The 24846-nt window shown below is 37.8% G+C and overlaps 1 protein-coding gene across 2 annotated transcripts in view; it reads left to right on the forward strand.

The window, feature by feature from the left end:
- The window catches only part of KITLG (KIT ligand), a 59157-nt gene that overhangs the window by 19234 nt on the left and 15077 nt on the right, over positions 1-24846 (forward strand). The window contains exons 2-3 of one of the 2 annotated variants that reach the window (XM_060694633.2): positions 14532-14645; positions 23193-23255. In XM_060694633.2, the coding sequence (XP_060550616.1) occupies positions 14532-14645; positions 23193-23255 (177 nt within the window). The remainder of the gene's footprint in view (positions 1-14531; positions 14646-23192; positions 23256-24846) is intronic. The other variant, XM_087874023.1, reaches the window with a different exon arrangement.

Consider the following 24846-nt stretch of genomic DNA (forward strand, 5'->3'; position numbering starts at 1 on the left):
AGTTCATCCTTCTGCCCCTTCCTGCATCTTCAAGGAGAGCCACAAAGAGTGATAATTTTGTATTGTGCTCAGCTGCTGAATTGCAACCTTTCCCTGTAATTCTACTGACTATATGTTGCCTACTATTACTCTTCTGAATTGACTTTACCCCTGGTGATTTCAAGGACATCCGTTCTGTCTCAACACATTGTTTCTAAAATATTAAAGTGTATTATGTGTGTCTTTGAGTATATACGTCTCTCTTTCTGTGTGTATGTGTGCTTCAGCAGCAAAAGACCAAGGCTACACTTTAAGTTCCAATTAAACTGATTTGTTATTCATGCCAATGTACAGTTAGTCAACTAACAGCACTATTTTGACAGTAGATAAGGGTTAACAGAATTCAAGAGGGGTTGGACTTGTGGCAATGTAGAAACTCTACATTGCCTCTGATGGCGAACCTATGTCACGTCTGCCTGAAATGGCACGTGTAGCCATGTCGCCCGGCACGTGCAGCATTGCCCGTTCCCCTTCCAGGTTTCTGGCGCGCATGTGACAATCAGTTGGCCTTTATGCGTGCGGCAGTGCCAGAAACTGGAAGAGCTAGTCTTCCATTTTCTGGCATCAGCATGTGCGCCGGCCAGCTGATCGGTGCGTGCACATGTATGGCAGTAACCAGAAGACTTGCTTGCCTTAGCTAGGATAAGTACCTTATCTGGAGTGCACATGCCCCCTGGGCAGCTCCTCCTCCTGGTTGTGGCCCTGATGAGTGAGTGCCTGCGTACAAAGTGCTCCCTTTTCGGCCTTGTTGCCTTGCACGCATGTACACTCTCCTTTTTCGGCCCGCGGTGCCGAAAAGGTTCGCCATCACTGCTCTAGACTGATTCCTCTTTTGACTCCTCCCCAGGCCTTGCCACACCTCTCCCCCCACCCAACACACCCACACCCACACCCACCAAAACCCAAAGCATAATATCTCGATATTAAACTGGGATCACAAGTTGCCCTGCTCTAAAGGCTCATTTTAAGAGTTTTCCTAAATGACAGCAAAACCAGGCCCTGTGGATTTTGAAGGGAGCATATATTATCCCACAGCACATGGGCAGCTTCAGAAAAGTGACATTTCCAAGAACTTTCAAGATAATATAATGTAAACTGTGCACTTAAAAACACAGTGGTACCTTGATAGTCTACTGCTGTGAAACTCATCAGATTTGGTACTCAACACATTTTGATGTCAAGATTCTGTTCCAATACTCATTGGTTGTTGGTTACTCAATACACAAGTTATAGCTTATCAATGATGGCTGCCTTGTGATTCACTATATTATTCCTTATGGGAAAAAATTGTTTGGTACTCATAATGCCTCCCAAAACCAATTAATAATGAGTATTCAGGTACCACTGCAAACTTTAAAAGGTTTGGGTAGCATATGAGCTATATGGAAGATGGCTTTAGAAATGGGACAAGGCCTATCTTATTAATTTCAAAGGGCACTTTTGAATTTCCAGACTTTAACTCTGCAAAACTCATATCTTTATTTCAGAGGTCTTTCCATAATTGACAGGAATTGGAAAGAGAGCAGACTAAAACTAAAAATATCACCCACTGTCTCCGGATATTTTTATGAATGTGTCCTGTTATTAATAACCTGTTCCAAATCATGAATACAGTAAACTTGCCTTTTCCTTTTTATTATCATTCTCTTTCTCTACTATGGCACCATCCAGTGAGATAAACAAAGTTCATTTTATTGTATTTTCTTACATCATGATATTAAATTAAATCTGGAATCCAATGTGGTAAACAAGACCTGGGAGCCTGGGTTCCCCCCCCCAACCATAATTCTTAGGGATTTTAATTTATTTTAGGTTCCAACGAAGCAGATGGAAAAAGCAACTGAAGCCAACATTATTTCTTATAGCTAAGAAAATTTGAAAAACACTGCAATAATTGAAAGTAAAAGGAGACTAGCCTCTTGTCCGCAATCCCTCTCCAAAAGGCCTGGTGTTATTAAAGCATATGTAGTGAAGACGCCCGTTATAGTCATGTATTCAACATGTCTTGGTGGGGCTTTTCTTGATTTTTTTATACTGCAACATACTTTTTCTGTACTGATATGCTTGGGAACTAAGGAAAGCGTCAGCCTTTTGCAGGGCTTCTTTTTAAAAGATGGCTATTAGTAAGGAGACTTTTTCCCAAGCACAGGCCACTTTGAAGTATAAAAGTCAGTTTCTCTGTGGTTTTATGTATAGCAGCAGTAAATTCAAAGAAATATCAAGAGTCTTTACATACCTCAGGAACAGAGATATGATATGATGTGAAAATCTTAAAATACAGCACAGTCATCAAATAGGACTCTGCTTACTCTGGTACTACTTGCAAAACTAATTGTCTTATGACACATTGTGATAATCAACTTTCATTCTTTCATTGCATTTCTCTTATGTTTCTGCTTAATTGTTTCCCATATTGCATAATATTTCAACTTTTAGCAACATCAACTATTAAGAATCTTGTTTTGGGCCATTTTATATAATAGGGAATTTTGCCACAGGTCCAAATTACTTCCAGACAAGCCCATGTGACACTTTTGATATTTACCATTGGAAATTGCCACAAACCAAAGAAGACATAGTTAAAGCTATTAGACACAAACAGTTTCCAGTATGTTTTTCTCATGATGACGGTATTCTGCAACTATTGTTCTGGACATCGGGGTTCCATGTGTGCACATTGACTCAGCTCATGATGATCAGAAGCTTTTCTAGAGAGAGAGCCTGCAGAAAGAGTTAATTAAGTCAAGGCTTGATACTTTTCATGAGACACTTATGGGAATTATTTCATACTGAGAACGAAGTTATGTAAATGCCAATATTGTCTATGAACATTCCAAACATGATTCATAAATGAAGAAGCTGTACAGTTGTGTCACTGATTGTAATCTATAAAAGAAAAGGCTGTTGGTAAGATGAAAGAGAAACAGCACTCAAAAAGAAAACTATTTCTAAAAGAAAGAATACAACTTGTTAACTAGATAATTGGGCTTAATAAGGGGGTATCATACATTTTGACAGTAGATTAAATATGTATGCGCATAGAAAACATACATATGAACATAGCAAAATATCAATAGTAATATACTGTAATAACATTTAGAATGGGAATACTGTACTGCCCATTAAAAAAAAATAAACAGGGCTTTTTATATACTTTTCATACCTGCAATTTTTCCAAACTATAAATTAACACATCTAATTTTATATGAAATGTTAATCATAAATAGCTTTTAGGAACATCCCAGTTCTTGATAGATTGGGGGGGGAACCCCAGCCACAATTGTTTGGTTATGCAATAGTCTGCACAGTTTTGAAACTTTGGTGACTAAATTCACTCTGCATGTTAAACAAAAACCAAATTGAAAACTTTATTCTTCCCACAGTGTGTGAGCCCAGATGCACACTACATTAAGCATAGCTTCTAAACCTACTTCAGTGGAAATTCCCACACAGAACTGGATAAGTAATCCAGGTGGAATGACTGAGCAGATTGCATACCCTCTCTTTATTAATTGATCATTTATTGAGGATAGGATCACATGATGTCATTCTCTACCAATATGCCGTTTACTGGGAAGGTTATTATGCAGGGTGATCTCTGGTTGTTTTCATTTATTAAGTTTATTGATGGATCAGTAAAAATATGTACATGTCCTTAAAAAGAAAGAACAAAAATGATCCAGGAGAGATAATTGGTTTCTTCCCCAAACCCCCATAACTTTAACCTTAGACTGTCTACTGTTGACCTCACCCCATTCCTAAGAGGTCTGTAAGGGGCATACATAAGGGCACCAGCGTGCCTACCATCCCTGTCCTAATATCCCTTTTTATTCGTATCCTTTTTATGTATTCATAATCATGTTTATATTTTTATCAGTTATGACAAAGATAACTGAGAAAGAAAGAAAGAAAGAAAGGAAAGGAAAGGAAAGGAAAGGAAAGGAAGGAAGGAAGGAAGGAAGGAAGGAAGGAAGGAAGGAAGGAAGGAAGGAAGGAAGGAAGGAAGGAAGGAAGGAAATCTACCTAGCAGAGCTTTGGTAATTGTGGTGCAAATAAAAAAAAATCACTATAGCCAGAGTGGAGAAGCAGGTTCAAATCCAGAAAAGGGGTTTTTAAAGCTATTTTCCAGCCAGTTTACACACAGGAGAAAGGCTGCTGAAAGTTACCATGTCGGAAAGTCTGTAATTAAAGATAAGAAAAGGCTGCTTTTATGGGAAGAGAAAGGAAATAATGGCTTGGTCCATGACTTTCTCTTGCCTGTGAGGAGTTATGGAGGTATTTTGTTAGTTGGATCTGTAATAACTAGGAATCTGCTGGACATCTGGTTAGCATTCCTATAAGAGGGAAGTGAATATTGCTTATGCTTGCACACATTGCTGAGTATTGTATTACTAGAAGCTGTAGTATTTTTTACTGGTGAGGAAGAAAAATATTTTGATAAGAGGAATAACACTTTCCACTGGAGAGGTATGGAATGGAAAGGGAATAAATAGTTTTATCTAAAAATAATATTTTTTATTTTATATGTGGATTAGGGAAGTGGGAGGTTTTGTATTGTATATATCCTGTGGCAGCCTTACATAATGCATATACATACAAAGGTTAGTGTATGTACTGTATAATACCATGATGGCGAACCTATGGCATGCATGCCAGAAGTGGCACGCAGAGCCATCTCTCCGGGCCCGTTGCTCTTCTGGGTTTCGGCATGCCAGCCAGCTGATCTTCACGTGCACGGGAGTTCCGGAAACTGGAAGAGCAGCCGTCTGGTGCGCATGTTGTTTATTCCAAAAGAAGATTCTTTAAATTCATTAAACTGCTATTTAAAACCTCTTTAAGAATTAAAGTAAATTTACCAAGAGCAGTAAAACCTGTCTTTCCGAATAGCTGAAAAGCAGTTAATAAGCAATTTCCTTATTGCGTAAAGGTGAATCCTGTATCCACAAAGGCGCCAACCGGAGTTTGGGCAAAGATGGCATTGCCTGGTCCCCAAATCTGTAAACCTGTTGGAGATTGCTGTTTTATCCTCACCTTGTGAGAAGCACTTAGTAGGAGCACTTGTGGATGAACTGTGGTGATACAGTGGTGAGAATGCAATTTTGCAGGCTAATTCTGCTGACTGCCAAGAGTTCGATCCTAACCAGCTGAAGGCTGACTTACCTTCCGAGGTTGGTAAAATGAGGACTCAGATTGTTGGGGGCAATATGCTGACTCTGTAAACCGCTTAGAGAGGGCTGTAAAGCACTGTGAAGTAGTATATAAGTCTAAATGCTATGGCTATTGCTATACCAAATCTTCTCCCTGTTGAGAGAAGAATTCTAAAGAGCTGGTCCACCTATGGCTCTTTGTTCCACTATGGTCATGAGAGCAGAGTCATCTTCAGTTCACCAATTCTTCCTTGAAAGTCCACCATTTTTATTTTCAAAAAAAACAAAACAAAACAAAGGTTTTGAGTACTGAAGCATTCTTAGAAATAAAAATGGTGCTGAAAGCTTGCACTTTGCTTTGTAGTATTCAAACTTCCTTTTTGTATAATAAAAATATTTTTAAATATAAAAAAATCAGGTATAACAAGAAGCCTGGTTGTTTCAACAGAACGTGCCACTATACATTTTGATGCTTATGGGGCTAGGTTCGGGATCCATTCCAGATGGATGGAACCAGAATCATTCCAGATGATGGCGAACCTATGGCACACATGCCACAGGTGGCACGCGGAGCCATATCTGTGGGCACACGAGCCAGCTGATTTTCATGCCTTCTGGGCCCACCAGAAGTAGGAAAACAGGCTGTTTCCTGCCTCTGGAGGGCCTGGGGGTGGTAGGGGTGGGGAAGGCCTGTTTTTTTGCTCTCCTGGGGAGGGCAAAAACAGCCTCCCCCCCAGAGAACCTCTGGAGGCCAGAAACGGCCCATTTGCCAATTCCCAGGGGGATCAGAAGGCCCATTTTTTGCTCTCTTCAGGCTCCAGAGCCTCTCTAGGAGCCTGGGGAGGGTGAAAACAGCCTTCCTATTTGGCAAACGGACCATTTCCAGCCTCCGAGGGGCCTCCGGTGGGGTGGAGAAGGCTGTTTTCACCCTCCCCAGGCTCCTAGAGGGGGGAGCGCAGGGAGGTCATATGTGCATGTGCGGGGGGCGGGGCGCATATAATTATGGGTGTGGGCATGCGCACGACCCCCGCTTTTGGCACGCGATGGCAAAAAGATTAGCCATCGCTGCCCTATACTATCCTTGTGTCACGTTAACATTCTACTGATAAAGGGTCTGCAAGCCAAGATTGAGATTGTACAGGATTGATATTAATCTAGGTTCCTCACATAGATTGTTATAGTCTGTTCGCTAGAACAAGATTCTCACATATTGCAGTTTTTTTGTTATCATATAATCCCATATAGATGTCTCCAAAATCTTTGCTCAGAGACTCCAAGCCATTTCTTCTTCAAGTGGTGATAAATTATACTACAGAATGGTTGTGTATCTATATTATAATTTAAAGTGATATTAGTGTGGGACGGCTAAGTACTCTGACATTTCTAGTGTAGAAAGTACTCTCTAAGCCAATTTTCACCAACTGAAAATTCTGCATCAGTACTAAAATGGCATCATAGGATCATAGAACTGGAAATGATCACAAAGGTCATCTAATCCAATTCCATGCTCAATGCAGGATCCACTAAGCACTCTGATAAATAACCATCCAACTTTTGTTTGAAGGCCTCTAGCGGAGAACTCACCCACATCATGAACCACTGGACATCAGTGATACATTCAGGAAATTTCTCCCAATATCTATCATGACCTTCATCTACCTTTTAGTTTTACTTCATTGCTTCTGGTCATTCTTCTGAGTGACATTTTGTTACCATACTTCCCCTTAGTCATCTTTTCTGTGGGCTAAACATATGCAAATCCTTCAACTCGCAACTCAGTTGTGTCATCAGACATTTAAAGAGGAAAAATAACTTCTATTGTTTTTGCAGTTCCCAGGTGAAGTGAGTAGAGCTGACAGGTTTCTGTGTGGGAGGAAGAAGCTGTGCATCATAATGTCACCTTGTAAGCTTAAACCTATCATCCTGGTATCACACTTGTTATTGTATTTTCAGGGAATCCTAGCACAGTCCTTCTAGGTAAATATTTTAGGGGACAAAGAAGTTCTTTGCAATTAGTACAATTCATCTCCAGTTGCAAAGATCTCAGAAAAAGATGTTTTCATCTTTACATTATTACCCAATTCATGCTTCTGTTAATCTACTTCTACAATTGGGTTTGCAAGATTACATGATTTATATCAGAACGTTGCTAAAGTTAAGCAGTCCAGAAATTTTTACCCCCAAGACGAAAGGAAAGGAGAATGATGAAATTTATGTAATTTGAATGCTTAAATATATGAAAAAGTAACTAATTTATTTATTTATTTATTTATCAACAAGTATAAGGAAACAAGTAACAGTATAGACATAGACATGGACATATGAAAAAAATTGGCACAAATAAAAGGATAAAAAGAGCCATAAACACATAGGATTACATATAAATGGGGACAGTAGGACAGGGAGGGTATGCACGCTGGTGCACTTATGCATTTTATGTATTTATTGATAATATTTCTTCACCCATTTGCTCATATACAGTTCTCCATTGTTAGATCTTGGACTAGGAATCTGAATTATTTTATGAGAAAAGACCAAATAACTTTAACCATAGAGAAAAGGATTGACAACCAGAGAATAAAAATAACAAAGGAAATAATAACCTTCTTCCCCCAGGTAGGGACTGAAGAGTATAAATACTTAATTGCCCACCCTGTCTCTTGCACAAGAATACTTAGAAGCTCATATTGTTGCAACTAGAAGATTTCTAGTGGGACACAAAAGAATCATAATAGGTTTACTTTATAGTTCTTTATAGGCATCTATTTGCACAAAATAATTGCCAACATTACTCATTAAGTAGATAAAAGTTGGTTGTAATCTATCATGCGAGCAAAGCACATGTGCGGAAGGCCGTGTGCATGTGCAAAAGTAAGCACTCATATTTTTGGTGCATGGTGAACCAGTGGTAAAATTATGTAAAACCCACCTCTGAACCAAGGTAAATAATGGGTGGCATACATGCATATTCAGTGTAGAGTTATACTATTATTATGGTTTGTTGTGCAGTCAGCCAGAAGTTTATACTGGATTTGGTATTTTCATCCATCTATCAACTCTTTCCCAAGAATCTGGGTTAGGCAGATGTTGTTTCATAAAGTAGAATGTAAACTGTGATGCCACTGTTTGCAATTTTCTGTTGATAAAGTTGACAATGCCATTGGTGTTCAAGTGGTGCTCCAGATGTTTTGGGATTGTACTCCAGGCATCTAATTACTATTGGTGTTACCTTTGTTTTCTTTTGCCACAGCCATTCTATTTTCAAGTCTGTATTTTGTGATTTTGTCCAGTTCTTTCTCTTCCCTTTGGCTGCCATCTCAGATACTGTAACTTCCAGACTTTTTTGTCTTTCTTATTAATAATAGCTAGTTTGGGGTTTTGTGAACTAAAAATCCTAAATAGGAAGACCAGAAAAATAATGATAATGAATCATGCCCTTTGCATCCTAGATATTCAGTTATAATTGCACTTGTGATGTACATAAATTGGTTTGTTTCTTGAAGTGAGCTGGCACTTTCATTTGATATTACCGTATTGGCATTTTTAATGTTTGCGCTGGCCATTTTTTGAAACAAGCTTCAATACAGGCAATCTTATTCTCTTATTTTTGTGCTGTTCCAGATGCTCCATGACTCTACCTCTTTAGTTAGAGAGTTTTGTTCTTTCTGAGGCAAAGGAAAGTATGTCTGGTTTCCAAATGAAAACAATTATATAGCTGTGCTGGCTTCCCCTGCTGTCAAATCCCCTTGGTTTGCCTCTACAGTCCAGGTTGCTTCTGACAAGGCTTTGATTTCTTTGCCCTGGTAGACCTTTGAATTTTTTTTTTTCAAATTCTGATTCTGTGAATATTTTATTTTGTATTATGAATCCCCATTGATTTGTTAGCCTCTGTTCTGTGATTTCTGATTTTGGATATTGTTCTTCCCAGAGTTGGTGATTGTCATTTCAAATATCCTTCTATTGTTGGGCTTGATTCACAATAAGAGAACATTATTTCTTTGGTTTTTATCTCTGTATATTTGTGATGGGTAAACCCCTTTTTTCCAATAGTTCTGCAACTGTTGGTCCTGGTTGCTCAGCCAACAGGACCTGTAACCCATTTTTCACCAGATATCCAGGAACTCAAACACCTATTGTGGTCCTTGTTGACCCAGTTGACAATGGAGCTGGTAGGAGATTCTCAAATAAAATCTTTCTTAGCTGTACTTGAAGATATATACATTACACACACATACACAGGTATGTATATAATTCAAGGTGGCAAATGCGAAGGATCATAATTCATTGATCAGCAGGGGCTTTGCAGATAAAAGGTCCAATCCTTGGCATCTCCAAGTACAGCTGAGAAAGATTTTTATTTGAAACCTTAGACCATTATTGATACTCATTGTCACTGAAGATCAATTGAGCTAAAAAAACAACTGTTTTGATTTCAGCATGAGAGCTCATCTCTGCATTCCCTTCTCTCCAAATCCGTTAAAATGATCTTTTCCTTCCTTTCGATTTTTTGCCATGGATAGGAATGATTTATTCTTTACCTGATCTTTCTTGGGCATTAGCACATTGAAACCAATGGTGGTATTCAGCCAGTTCGCACCACTTCGGGAGAACCGGTTGTTAACTTTCTGAACAATTTGGCAAACTGGTTGTTGGAAGAAATCATTAGGGCAGAGAACCGGTTGTTAAATTACTTGAATCCCACCACTGATTAAAACCAAACACAAGGCCTAAAAGCATTGGAGTTTTCTAAAGAATGACATATTAACAGAAGTAAAATGTACCTTCCCCCTCCCCATCCCCCAAAATAGGAATAGTAGAAAAACAAATCTTAAAATAGAACCTGGATCTGGTTATGAAATCTGCATTTTAGTTGCAGTTATTTTTGTTCTGCTAAAGAGAGATTTTTTTTGCTTTTTCTTAGTTTAATATGTCCTATAGATCTGAATAGATAACTATAATATTGGAATATTAATGTGTTAATGGCAAAAAGTGGGAATTAAGGAAGACATCCTTAGAGGATATTGCAATAAGACCTTTAGATCAAAGCTGGGAACATGCAGTTTCTCCTACAAAAGATCTATTGTAGTAATCTGGAATTCGAACCCTAACTAGATGCATGTTAGGGTTCTTCTGAGATTCTCACATCCAATGTCCTAATAAAATATGCATTTCTTTGGATCTTTTCTGCATACACAGCTGGAAGAAATGTGATTTCTGTCACTATTGACACTATTTAAATGCATAGTACTAAAAGCAATACTCTCAGGCAAAACACCACTTCACTATTTGTAAAACTTTACAAACTCTAAAATTTGTAACTATCATTTATCATAGGGGCATTTTCTTAGTTTTAAGGAGAGAGGAAATAAGAGAAGAATTATGTTGGAGACAAAGTGTGATATATCTATATATCTATATTTATAACCATGTCTATATATCTGTATATATCTATTTATCTATTCACCAAATAGTAATGACAACATCTGTTGTTTATCAATGATAGCAGTATAACCCACCAGAATTGCCGTGATAATAATGATAATGAAACAGTTGCTAGTTTAAGCTGCTTTAGCATCTATGTAATCTGTTCCAACATTTATGTTGGAAGAATAACACCACAGTAAAAACAACAGTTTCTTCTTAATTTCACACATACTTGTTGAAAACATATTCCAAACTATTAGCAGTGTAAAATTTGGCACAGTTTCTTGGCAATTGTAGAAGCAAAGAACTTTTAACTGGATTACATTTATGGAAGACATCTTGTGTTTTCTTTTCTGATATATCAGTTATCATTCAGAAATGTGTGTTTCTTTCAACACACCATTTTCATGAGTTCCCTCAAATTACATCCAGGATGCTTAGAATCGCCACAGAGCAGGGCTGTAGGGAACTATATTTGATCCCCCCCCCCCCCGCTCTTCTGCTCCACAGTGCATTGGGTGTTTTTCATTTAATGTCACACCCAGGGCAAAAGTCATTTTCTTGTGTATGCAAGTGCTTCCTGATATTTTTATGAAGCTTATTCCTATGAAGCTATTTGCCTAACGAATACAATATATTGCCTGCAGAACAGGGTGCTCGTGGGTGCGCTTGCAAGCGCAACACTTCTACACATGTACAAAACAGTCCGGGTGGGCGGAGCCTCCCGCTGCTGCTGCTACCGGTTCGCCTGATCCGGGATAGCAACCCACCACTGCTGCAGGATTCACAGACTTGATAACAGTCATCTAGAATCATTGTTTAAAACGGCAGGAATGAGTGCAGCTTGAATTAAGTTGCTTCTCCTTCTCCCTTCTTACGTTTCTATAAGTATAGGAAAGGAGATTATACTTCAATAGCAAAATGCATGCTTTACATACAAAAGAACCCAGTTCAATCCCTTACCTTTCTAATAAAAGATATTAGAGAAAATTATTGTGTAGCAAACTTAAATAGTTATTGCCAATTAAAATATACTGCTGGTAGCTCCATATATAAAATTAGAGATGGATTGGGGTTTAAATAGATCCTAACCATATAAGTTTGACCTGTGAACCTCACTATCCAAATCGTATCTGATATTAGACTGATAGATGACCATTTTGTCTTTCTATATAGCAGAAAAGGATTGTTTTGATGAAGAAAATTTTGCAGAAAAAAATGTGTTAAATATTATCTTCTCCAGATAGGTGTTTTGTAATCTGTTTTACACTGGTGATCCTCTGAAAGTCATATTCATTACCTGAGCAAATTTGATTATTCTCTAAAGCAGGGCTGTCAAACTCCTGGCCCATGGGCCAGATGTGTCATGTGCTGCCCACGCCCAGTTTAGCGAAGGGGGGGAAGTCCCGATACATCACATGATGCTGCTGTGATGATGTGAGTTTGACACACCTGCTCTAAAGGGTATTTCAATCAGTAATTTTCTTTTGTTCACATTTTGACGGGAACCAACTTTATCTGTACTTTCTGGTTTTAATTTGCTGATTAGAAAACAGTTTTTTTTTTAGAATTTTGTGCTTCTCCCAAAATTGCAAAAAATATCGGCATGAGCATAAGAATAATTTGTTTAAGAGCATGTATGTTGCATTTTAAGAATTCTACTTAAAAACCAGTTCTAGAATCATTTGTTAAAATTGTAGGTCAGTGTAGAAATAGTAGAATAGTCAGGCTAAACTAAAAATATAAATGGATGCAACAAGAAGGTGCTCTTAGAAATACATGCATAATATTATCCAGTGTGAATATTTCTTAAATTTATATGCCACCCATCTCAAAGAATAATAGTAATGAAGAGGTTTTCATGAGTATAGTTCCACATGGGTTGTACATTGCAGACAGAATCCTTGATAATGGAGAGGTGCTTCTCATGAATTCTCCATAGGATACATGTAAAACTGTTCTCCATAGAGCAGGGCTGTCAAACTTGGGCAAGATGCGTCACACGCTGACCACTCCCACACCCAGTTTAGTGAAGGTAATGTGACGACGCCTTGACAATGCGAGTTTCACACCCCTGCCATAGGGCTTTCAAACTTTTCTTTGTTTCAAAGGTAACATTGGCTAAAAATTCAGCTTCAGCTGGAATCATAGTATCAATTAAATCGGTGTTTCTCAACCTTGACAACTTTTAAGTTGTGTAGCTGGGGAATTCTGGGAATGGAAGTTTACACATTTTAAAGTTGCCAAGGCTGAGAAACATTGAATCAACAGGCGGATGTGTCACAGCTGGAGAGGAGACTGATCTCAATTTTTTAATGTCATTGTTGTATAGTTGATTGTGGCTGAATAAAAGCTAATTAGGTTTTAGGATAAAGTGTTAAATCTAGGATTGTTCTCAGCTGACTCTCAACTCAACTGTAAAACAGAACCTGGAGAACAAAATGTTTGGTGCTTCTCCGTTTCTGTGAAATCCTGATGCCCTGCAGCTGCTGCTATTTGAGAGGCCATGCCTATAGTATGAAATTGTTGCCAAGCAGAGAACTGGTTGGCTTGTTTGGCTTTAACCATTCAGAAACTTTTGAAAACTGAGTTACTCCAATGGCCTTGTGGTAAATGATAGGATATCCTATACCACTCGTTTATATTCTAGAGCAGGGGTCTCCAACCTTGGCAACTTTAAGACTTGTGGACTTTAACTCTCAGAATTCCTCAAAAGCTGACTGAGGAATTCTGAGAGTTAAAGTCCACAAATCTTAAAGTTGCCAAGGTCGGAGACCCCTGTTCTAGAGCACATGGTTTTAGGCATATCTGTATGTTTTAACTTTTCTACTTGACTTGTTTATTCTTAATGAACTTAATTTCTTGGTGTTAGATTTCAACAGAATGGGGTTTATTTTAAAAAATCTTGGTTTGGTGTGTGTGATTTAGACAAAATTTAAACAATAAATAGGTGCTTTATGCATTTGGTTTTTTTTCTACAGCCTACTCAGAAAAGCTTAAGGTGTTCATTTTGACCCAAAGCACCTCCCATGAAAAAAAAAACTAGTTATTACAGATGACTATGTGTATGTTCTTACCTGTTGTATAGCTCCTACCATTTAATTAATCGAATAGATAATCCTGTATTATATTATGAATTACTGATGAACCTCTGTAGTGCATTTCCATTATAGAATGGTAATTTTGTAAGCATAAAAAGTAACCATCTATGTGGTGAATTAACGTATTATAGATTTTTTATGTATCTATTCCTACTGTCATCATAATGCAAGCAGTGCAAACACTTTATAGTTCTGACAAACTTTTTATGTGAGTACTATTACAAAAATGAAAAAGAAGCTAGTTATTATTTCTATTTTTTTCACCAACTTTTTTTTTCCAATTGTGCAATTTGTTTTTATGTGATAAGGTAGTCAAAATTATAGGCATTATTCCAATGGTCCCTTGGTCACTTCCTGATAATTCTCTGCTTGGAATTTGACTTTAATTTCAGCCATAGCAAAAAAAAAAATAAAAAAAAAATCAAGGCATGTTTTATACCAGTCTTTCCCAATTCATCACGATCAGAATCTATGTAAAATAAGAATTTTTCCTTCAAAGTAAAAAAAACCAACAACCATATTTTTCTGCTTTTTTTTTCCTGAGGTTATGAAATCTTGATAGATTGAGGACATGATTAAAGTTTTAAAGATACCACTTTTAAAGTTACCACATTTGCTTTGGAAGTTTGTTTTGGTTGCTGAAACTGTTGCCATCTAAGTCCACATGTTGCTTAACACTTGTCTCAAGTTTTATAATTTACAAAAATTGTTTTATTTAAAGAGCCAAAAACAACAACATGTCTCTGAAGTATATTTATATGTTGTTATTATGTAATTTGTCTTTACTAAAGTTACCAGTTTACTCTCTCTCTTTTCACAGACTTGGATTATCACTTGCTTTTATCTTCAATTGCTCCTACTTTATCCTCTTATTAAAGCTCAAAGTCCCTGTGGGAATCCGGTGACAGATGATGTAAATGAAATTACAGTACTTGTAAGTGGTTTCTTTCCAAATTTCTCACTAAACACTGTTCTGCACGAGATGAAAGGAGATACGCTTGGCAGAAACATGGAAGCTCTTTTTTGCTTGTCTTAATTATTAGTTTCAGTTCATTTTTCTCATGTAAAAAAATCTAATAAAGTTATCTTAATTTTTAAAAAAATGAAGAGAGGACCCTGCAAATCACTACAAAATACATGAGTCTGTTTCAAGCCATAAAATAACTATGGTGTTTCCCAAGGACCCTTTTTTTGCCTGCCTGTAAATTTTCCTCTGAAATCTGTGGTAGTCTATTACTAAATTCTCTTCAACTCTAAGGAATATTTTCTATGCTTTTTATCATTGGGGTAAATCAGTGGTGGGATTCAGCCAGTTCACACCACTTCGGGAGAACCGGTTGTTAACTTTCTGAGCAGTTTGGCAAACTGGTTGTTGGAAGAAATCATTAGGGCAGAGAACCTGTTGTTAAATTACTTGAATCCCACCACTGGGATAAATATATATGTTTGTGCCTAATTTAAATCATCCAATCAAGACACTGAAAGTAGGAATGCCCTTTAGAGGCTATTCAGAACATAAATTGGAACCAGAATCTGGGTTGTTGAGCAAAGCAGCCATGAAGCAAGACACTCACACGACTGCAATCTCAGCTGTCTGTCATTAAGCAATTTCTTGCATCATTAAGTGGACAGAGTCTCAAGTAAGGAGTGCTAGATTCCTTGAGTGGGGGAGATGCTGGGAGGCCCACTTTAGCACTGAAAATCCTCTGCAAGTTAGATTTTCAATGCCAAAGCAGAGAGATGCTTATGTACTGCCTGAGCCAGGTCTTCCTTACACAATTTCTGCCTCTCTGCTAAGGCATCTGCTGAAATCAAGCATGAGACTCCTTAGGAACAAGGGGTTTATCTTGCCTCGGGGGTGGGTGGGAGAGGCTCAGTGCAGGCTGCACACAAGTGCCTCTCTGGTGTGGAACTAAAAATCCTTCCCGCAGATAACATTGACTTCCTTTGGAAGCCAGCATGGAAGATTGTAAATGATGATCACATGATTGTGGGGCACTTGGGAACCTGTCATAAGTGTGAATGGATTGAGTGGTGGGATTCAAATAATTTAACAACCGATTCCCTGCCTGAATGACTGGCTGGGTGGGCATGCCAGGGGGTGTGACAGGCAGCACTCGGCCTCCTGCAACCCTCTGGGAGCAAAAACGGGGCATGGGGGGGGGGAACATGCTGCCCACCTACGCCCCATTTTGGGCCTAGAGGCCTCTCTGCAGTCTCCTGAGAGTGAAAACATGCTTCAGGGGCTGCCCCGCCCCCCCGTGGCCCATTTTGCACCTAGGAGGTGTCCCTGAAGCCTCCTGGGAGTGAAAACATGCCACGGGGTCTGCCCTGCCCCCTGTGCCCCATTTTGGGCCTAGGAGGCCTCCCTGAAGCCTCCTGGGAGTGAAAATGGGGCATGGGGGTGCCACAGCCCCCCGTTTTGGGCCTAGGCTTCCCTGCACTTACCTGGGAGCCAAAATGGGGTGGGTGGGGACTCCTGGAAGGGGCAGGGAGGGTAGGAGCCAGCCAACAATTTAACTACCAGTTCGCCCAAATCGGCCCAAACCGCACTACTGATTGTGAAGCACCCACATGATGAAGGGATAGTGGTGCAATGTTTTTCAATGGTCAGAACTGCTTTAAGACCCTTTCTGAAGCTATCATAATTTTAAACTGTTAAGTGACCAGTTGTAAGCCGAGGACTACCTGTAGTATATATTTTGCCTCATGGAACTGGTCTTCTATAGTTCAGCTTCCCTCTTTTGTTGGGCCATTCCTCATAGCCAATGTCAACATTTCTTGGCTTCATAGAAGATTATCCACTTTTCTCCAAGGGTCATAAGTGGTTAGGATGAGATGGGGCTGGAGATTATATTGCAGTCATTACAATTTTCTACTAAATGCTAGCTTGGGAGTTGTTGCTCTAAGAAAAGGCAGGGAATGGAACAATGTTACAGAATACTGCTTTCAGCAAACAGCATATGAAGGAAAGTCAACATCATTCAACTCTGGCAGTATAGACTGAATGAAATATTGATGCAACTTTCTATGTTTTTGCAAACTCTATTTAACTCAGGTCATACATTATGCAAGCACAACCAATTACTTCTTTTCTTGGCATGCTGATGGTCCCTTTCTTGTTAGAAAAAGACATCCAAAGATGTGATACATTTTTACAGAAGTTGTTTCATGTCTGCAGCAGTCAAGACCCAACAAGCCAAAGCAGATCAACTAATCTTAGGCTGTGACCTGCTAGAGATTTGATCCTTTCTTCTGTTATATCTTTTCCTCATCCCTTCAGTTTCTAATCAGTCCACAAATCCAAGTTTCAACAACTCCTAACAATATCTCTCTCTCTCTCTCTCTCTCTCTCTCTCTCTCTCTCTCTCTCTCTCTCTCTCTCTCTCTCTCTATATATATATATATATATATATATATATATATATACATATATATACATATATATACATATACACATACATACATTACATACATACATACATACATACATACATACATATATATATATATATATATATATATATATATAAAGTTTATTGTCATTGTACGTATATACACAATATACCCATACGACAAAATTCACATAACACCCAGAGACGAAGGCCAGCACACATGACAATTCCCAGACACACCCCCACCCACGAAAAATTTCACACTCCTAAACCACCCAAGCATCCACACAGCAGACCAAGTAATGCTGTCCAACAGCTCACTGATGGTGGCCCTTTAGTTCATTGTTGAGTGCAATTATAGCTCTGGGAAAAAACATTCCCATCAGATAGCATAAATCAGTTTTCCTATGGCATGAACAATCCCTTTTCCAAGTGTAATATGAATGTGAAGATCCACCAAGTGAAAATAATTAATTGATTGTAATTTTTAAAAGTTCCTTTTGGGTTTTGTAGCATGTAAAATAATGCTAGTTTAGCTATCAACTGCTTCTTATTACAAGGAATGTTATCTCATAAGGCTCTTCTAGAGTCTTGTTATCATCTAAACTAAAAAGTGGTCAGGCATCTTATGGCATTGGAAGACACAAGGAAGCATAAATACATTTTCTCATCATTAGTAAAATAATCAGTTCACTTTGAGTTCAAAGCAGAGCATGCAGCATAAGTAGGGTAGAAAGATTTTTTAAAAACCTAAACCTAAAAATTGCAATGGTGAAAAGATAGGAGGGTTAGAAAGAGAGTGTGGGACTAGGAAATTCAGACATGATATTTCTATAATTTGTCATTAAATCCCAGCATGGTGACTCTAAATTTGCAATTGAAATAGAAATTGATGTCACACCAAATATACTGCTATAGTTCAGTCGGTATTTACATACGTTAAGTAACTTTAAGTTCATGGATTTTTGTCTGAATAAGACAGCATGTCTTTTCAAAAATCTAAATTTGTTGCAAGGCTCCAGCTATGTATCAGTCTTTCTCTTCCCCCCCCCCCTCTTCTGTAATAGTTATTAAAATGTTCATACTCCTTCACTTTGTAATCTTGGCTACTTAGTTTTTTTTAAGCTGTGCATGAAAAGAGCTTGACAGCCTTTGATGCCAGTAAAGTAGGTTGTATACATAATGCATGTCAATTCTTGTTGTGCTTCTCGATCTGGAACAGATTTAATCTTGCACTGACCTTCCTTAAAAAAATGCATGGTTGCTGACATTGTGAAGCCTCTAATTTCTCTGAGGATACTGAATAAAGAAAATAGGAACTTCTCTTTTGCTTAATGTGTGGCTGATATTGGACCTGGCTAAGAGATCCCAAATCCTCTTTTGTGTTCAGATGAATCTGAATGATTCTTTTGACCATGCAATCACCCTTTTGCCTTCCCTCCTCAAATTTACATGAGAAGATGGGTATCTTCCAAATCTATAAGATGGTTTTGAAGTTGTCTCAAAATCCTGGCTTCTTCCAGAGCTGTGAACCATAATTTTCTTATTTGGGGAAAAAAAAGAAATTATATTTAGTGTAAGATTTCTCAAATGATTGTATGATATTATTGAGGCTGCAAATCAAATGTGGATGGGACCCAGAACTAATTTGGGGAGTGAGTTTCAGAAAATAAAGCAGTGAAATCTGGATCAAGTCATCATTTGTCTTTACTCTAGTGTAAAAAAGAAGGGAAAGGAAAAGCACCTATACAATCCCTCTATTATATATATCATACAGTTTGTTCTTGAGTCAAAAAGGTATAATGCAGAATTATGTAGGAATTAAAAATTAATGCAAGATCTAAAAGCCAACATTGTATAGAATAGATCTAGTTTGGAACTTAAATTGGTAACTTACATAACCATTGATTTATCTGAATTTACTTAAGTTTATCTAAGTCTGAATATAACCTAATATTTGATTTTGAATTAAAGCCCAGATGTGCTTTTGATAAATTATTTAGGTATACCATGTTTTCCCGAAAATAAGACCTTGTTTTATATTTTTTTGAACCCTGAAATAAGCGCTTGGCCTTATTGCCATGCGCTCAAAAGCCCAAGGTTTTTTATCAGGGGATGCCTTATTTTGGGGAAAACAGGGTACCCATTTCTAAAATTAATTAAAATGGAACATGAAATCCCCATAAAACTCCAAATTTTGGGGGTTTTAAATCTGAGCCGAAATTATTTAATAATTTTAATTATTTTTAATTGATGTCTGTCTTTGTGCTTTTAATAGGCTGTACACCGCCCTGAGTCCTTCGGGAGAAGGGTGGTATAGAAATAAAATTATTTATTTTATTTATTTATTTATTTATTTAAAAATGGTTTAAAATATTGGTCCTTTAGCTATCAATAGAAATTGACAAATTTTATAAAAATTTCACAGTCCTAGAAAATGTTTATTTCAAAGTAATTTTAATGTGTTTTCTTTTGGTTTGAATATCACTTGTTTGACAGGATTGTGAGATGTAAATGACATTATCTTGCCAAATACTAACTCTTTCATTAATTGAGTGATCTATTTATTAATTAGACAAATGAGTCTAGTACCACAAATTTAAATGGGAAGATAACATTACTTTGATTAGGTACTAGGTGAACTCTAGCTATTTACATACCTATTAACTGGGTTATTATTAGCATTGACTAATCCTTAATTACATTTTAAATTGGCTCATTCTTTCTGAAAACTGTTGGGCAGTAATACCCAAGAAGCCAAACTCTTCTCTAGCAGCTATTCTGAAAAAAAAAATCATGCCTGAAAAAAATGGCAGATGCCATTCATTTTAGAATGCAAATGAGCAGCCCAGAGTCTACAAGCTGCATGTAACCCCCAAAACCCTACAGGCCTATAAAGCCATAACAGAATAAACATAACCATCATTTTCAGACCCATTTTTTTCACTTTACAAAATTTTGGTGGATTTAAGTGTTTAAAAGTTATAACTGTATCACTTAAAAAAGAAAAAGAAACCCATTTTTAGTTTTATATTTTGCAGAGTTTTAATGGATTGATTAAAAGTTAGAAATGTATCACTTTTTTTAAAAAAAATCCTTTTTGAAAGGCCCAATATAAATTACATTAAATAAATTTCAAGGCAAACCCCTATTGAACCTTTCTTCTAGCTCAAAATTAAAGAAAAAAGAACCTGGAATGTTTGATTTTACCAACTCTGGTGACGCCATGACATCACTGGGTACTCATCCCCTGTAACCCCTAAACAGGATATAAAAATAAAATGTTGCTCATTCTTCTTCTAGGGAAATTCATTAGTAGAGTAGAAGTGCTATAAGTTTTATATGCAGAAGTTATAATTTAGGATTTATTGCACTAAAGCATGATTTGTTTTTATTTTTATTTTTTTATTTTTTTTTATTTTTTAAAAACATAGTCGCTAGGTTCTCACAATACACCAAGCCATAAAACATGAAGAGTCAGTGCAGTGTAGTGGTTAGAGTATGACTGGAGAAATCTAGGTTCAAGTTTACTCACAGCCACAAAAGTTCATTAGGACTTGAGGCCATTCATTCTTTCTCAGCCCAATCTACTTCCTAAGGTGGACATTTGGAAGGAAAATGTGGGAGGAGAGAATTTTATGCATGCTCATGAAAAGAAGGAAATGTAAATATCTGTCTAACACATAAATAAACTAGAATGACCATATGCATATCACATAATTGGCCAAAAATCAAATTCACGGCATTATACCATAGTGGTTGCCTGGAGTTACATGATGATCTTTCAGCTCTCTGTGCAATCATCAATATGATGAGCTCATTTTATGTCCAAACTGAGAGATGAAGCCTACTAAATAATAATCTGTGGTTTGGAGAAGCAATTATATAAGAATGCTCAATTAATAGGACCTGGATTAGATTCGTTACAAACAAATTTTGCCAACTTAACCTTATCTCTTTTGACAAAGTTGGAAAATACTAGAGACATAGTGCACCTGGACTTCAGGCGCTTTGACAGAGTGCCTTGTGATATTCTCCTTCATAAAATGGGGAAATATGAGATACTGTACCTCTGTTAGATGGGCTTACAGTTGGCTAAATGATCACGTCCAAAGAGTGTTCATCACTGGCCCCATTTAATCTTGGAAGGAAGTATGTGGTGGAGTGCCACAGATCTCTGTCCTGGTACTTGTGCTGTTGAATATTTTTATCGGTGACTTGGGTGGTTTCTTCACTCATTGGTAACATTTGCAGGTGACTCATACATTTTTAATGAAAGGGAGAAAATTCAAAAAGCTCTGGACAGGCTTGAATAGATGACAGAAATGAGTAGAAAACAAAGAAACATAAATTTATGCATCTAAATAGGAAGAATGTAAGGCAAAAATGGGAGAGTCCTGGCAACAGTAAAAAAAAAAAAAAAAAGGATTTGTGTATACTGGATGACCACAAATTAAACATGAACCAGCAGTATAATAGAGCTGCTAAAAGCATAAATGTTATCTTTGGGGTATTAACAGACGATAGAATCAAGATAACAGGGAGTAGTTATTTCATTTTATGCTGACCTGGTTGGAATAGTGTCCACCACACTTTAAAAAATACAAGAACACATTAGAAAAAAACTTAGAGAGGGAGTTTTGTGAGGAGTATGGAAATCAGGCCCTGTGAAGAATGGCTACAGGATCTGTGTATGTTTAGATTACAGAAAATATTACTAAGTCAAATTATGATAGCAACCTTCCAATTAGAATACAAAGGCTTTCAAGGAAAAAGGAAAGGCTATGGAAAAAATGGGACAACTCATCGCAGCCAGATCAGCACGGCGGGGTCACCTGTGCCAACTCATTGCTGCCAAGCCACCGCAGGACAACCACACAGCCAACTTGCCATGGGGATAACTCACTGCAGGTGGCCAGAGGAAGAGTTGGGTGAGTCAGCAAGTAGGTGGGTAGAGCACAGAGTGGTCTGCCATGCCAAACTCCAGGCCTTAGAGCCTTGGGACAACGGCAGTGGGCAGAGCAAGCAGCAGGGAGGTGGCAGAGGCTGAGGCATCCCATTTTCACAAGCCCCACTGCCGCTGCTGCTACTGCTGTTGAATTGCACTGTGTTCCGGGCTGAAGAGGTTGAAGATAATGGCAGGGAGGTGGCAGTGGGGGTGTGTGTGTGTCCCATTTTCACATCCCAGTTGCCACTGCCATCCCCAGCATCTTTGGCTCAGAGCTTGGTGCAGCAACAGCAGCAATGGCGGATGGTGTGAAAATGGGACGTCCCTGGCCACTGTCACTTCCCTGCCGCCCATCCTGTTCACCGCCGCCCTTCCTGACTACTTTTGCCCAGAGCTTTGTGCAGCAGCAGTGTCAGGGGACAGAATGAGAAGCCCCTGGCCACCACTCTGTGCTCTGCCCATCCTTTCATTTGCTCACCTGCCTGGCTCTCTTTCCAGAAACCTGTGGGAAGTTATCCCCACTGCGAGTTGTTTATGTGGAATTTTCGTGCAGCAACTTAGTGGCAGTGAGTTGGCAGAGGCAACTTGGCAATGATGAGCTGGTGGTGCTGAGATAGCCACAGCGAATTGTCCTAGACCCATGGAAAAATATACTGACCCACTACAGAATTCAGATAAAACAGAAAAACAAGCCATTGTGAGACTTAGATCATTCCCCCCTTTCTCTTTCATAGGCAAGAGAACAAAGCAGAACAAACTTCAGTTTGATATTTCACATACAAGAGACTCTGACAAACAATAAACCAGGAGTCAACCTCGTGCTCTTTATCATTCACAGTAGCAAAGGATTAAAACAGATACTGTATAGTCAAAAATACCTGAAAGACAATTCTTCAACAAGGAACTGGAAAAAAAATCTTTGAAAATAAATCTGGTCTGAATCAATTGGGTGGTACATAATTCATTAAAAAAATATCAGCATTAAAAAATGTTCATTACACTGTCATGCAAGTGGCATGTCAGGTAAACATGTTAAGTTGCCACAAGCATGATCGGACTTTAAATGTTTAGCTCTATTTCTTTTCTTTTTTTTCCCTTAAATAGCTAAATTGTTTTTCATGTTCTTTATTGTCTGTAGGTTGGAAATCTTCCACATGATTATTTGATAGCCCTTAGATATGTCCAGAAGACGGACACACTGGTATGTAAAGCTTTTTGAATTATTTCAAAATATTAACATATGCAGCATCAAATTTTCTTGCTTTTCAATTTTTGGAAATGCAAATAGATTGTGAACTTTTTAAGTCAACGATTTTTCAAAAGGTTTTTCGTATAAAATTATATTTTGGCCAGAAACCATTACATTCCTGTTGGTAAATTAAACGTTTCCATTTAAATTCTATTAAAATTTAACATGCTGCATTTTAACTGTTTTTTTCCCATATATTTTATTTAATAATAACTTGAAATAAATATGCACAAAGGAGCAATATAATTTTAATTATTTGTATATATGTAGTAATCAGATGAGTGAAGCAGCGTATGACTCAACCTATCTAAATATTCAGTTATATAAAATGAATCATTTTCCCATGGTAGATGGGAACAAGAAATCTTTGATTTTATGCAGCAGGAATATTGTAAGATTTTTATGCCTGCATTTCTTCTGTCTCCTCTAAATTCCAAACATGGAGGTGTGTGGTTACTGACATACTCACAGTATTAATAAGGAATTCAATTTTGTTCATCTAATTAAATTGTAAAGAACATAATATTATAAATGGTTTCCTGCCAAGCCTCTAATTTTTCCTGGCCAAAAAACAGATATATAACTGCAATGTTTTAAGGTTGTTTCTTTGCTGCTAATTAAAAGCCTAATTAAATCTCCTTGCTGGCAGAGAGAATAATAACTTTGTGCGTGTGAGAGAGAAAGATAATCATCTTTAGTGAGTACTCAAAAACATCTTGTGAATACACTTGGTTTTATTTGCCAGTATTCTATGGGCTTAGAAGCACCACCAGTTCCAACTTTGGAGGAATCATTAAAAAAAAAAAGATATGTAGGTAGAGCCGTGGTGGCAGAGTGGTTAGAATGCAGATTTGCAGGCTAATTCTGCTGACTGCCAGCAGTTTGATTTTGACCAGCTCAAGGTTGACTCAGCCTTCCATCCTTCCGAGGTAAAATGAGAACTCAGATTGTTGAGAGTGACTCTGTAAACCATTTAGAGAGGGCTATAAAACATTATGAAACATTATATAAATCTAAGTACTATTGCTATAACACTTAATATACTATAACAATTAAATTTGTCCTGTAATCTACAACTCCTACACTGCAGAAACATATGGACCTCATAAACGAACCCCACTCTGTCAAGGACATAGGAGTACTCATCTCAAATGATCTAAGTTCCAGAGCTCACTGTAACAGCATTGCCAAAAAGGCATTAAGAGTTGTTAACCTAATCTTGCAAAGCTTCTTCTCCGGTAACATTGTACTGCAATCTAGGGCATACAAAACCTTTGTCAGACCAATTCCTGAATACAGCTCATCTGCCTGGAATCCACACTATATATCGGACATTAATACAATTGAATGGGTCCAGTGGAGAAGAGTACTCCACTCCTCTGCTCACAATAGAATCCCTTACACCACCAGGCTCGAAAATTTGGGCTTGGACAACCTGGAACTATGCCATCTACGGTCTGACCTAAGCATAGTATACAAAATTGTCTGCTACAATGTCCTACCTGTCTATGACTACTTCAGCTTCAACCTCAACAATACACAG

This window comes from Pantherophis guttatus, chromosome 7, assembly GCF_059756535.1.
Source record: "Pantherophis guttatus breed Tessera chromosome 7, ASM5975653v1, whole genome shotgun sequence".
NCBI lineage: Eukaryota > Metazoa > Chordata > Lepidosauria > Squamata > Colubridae > Pantherophis > Pantherophis guttatus.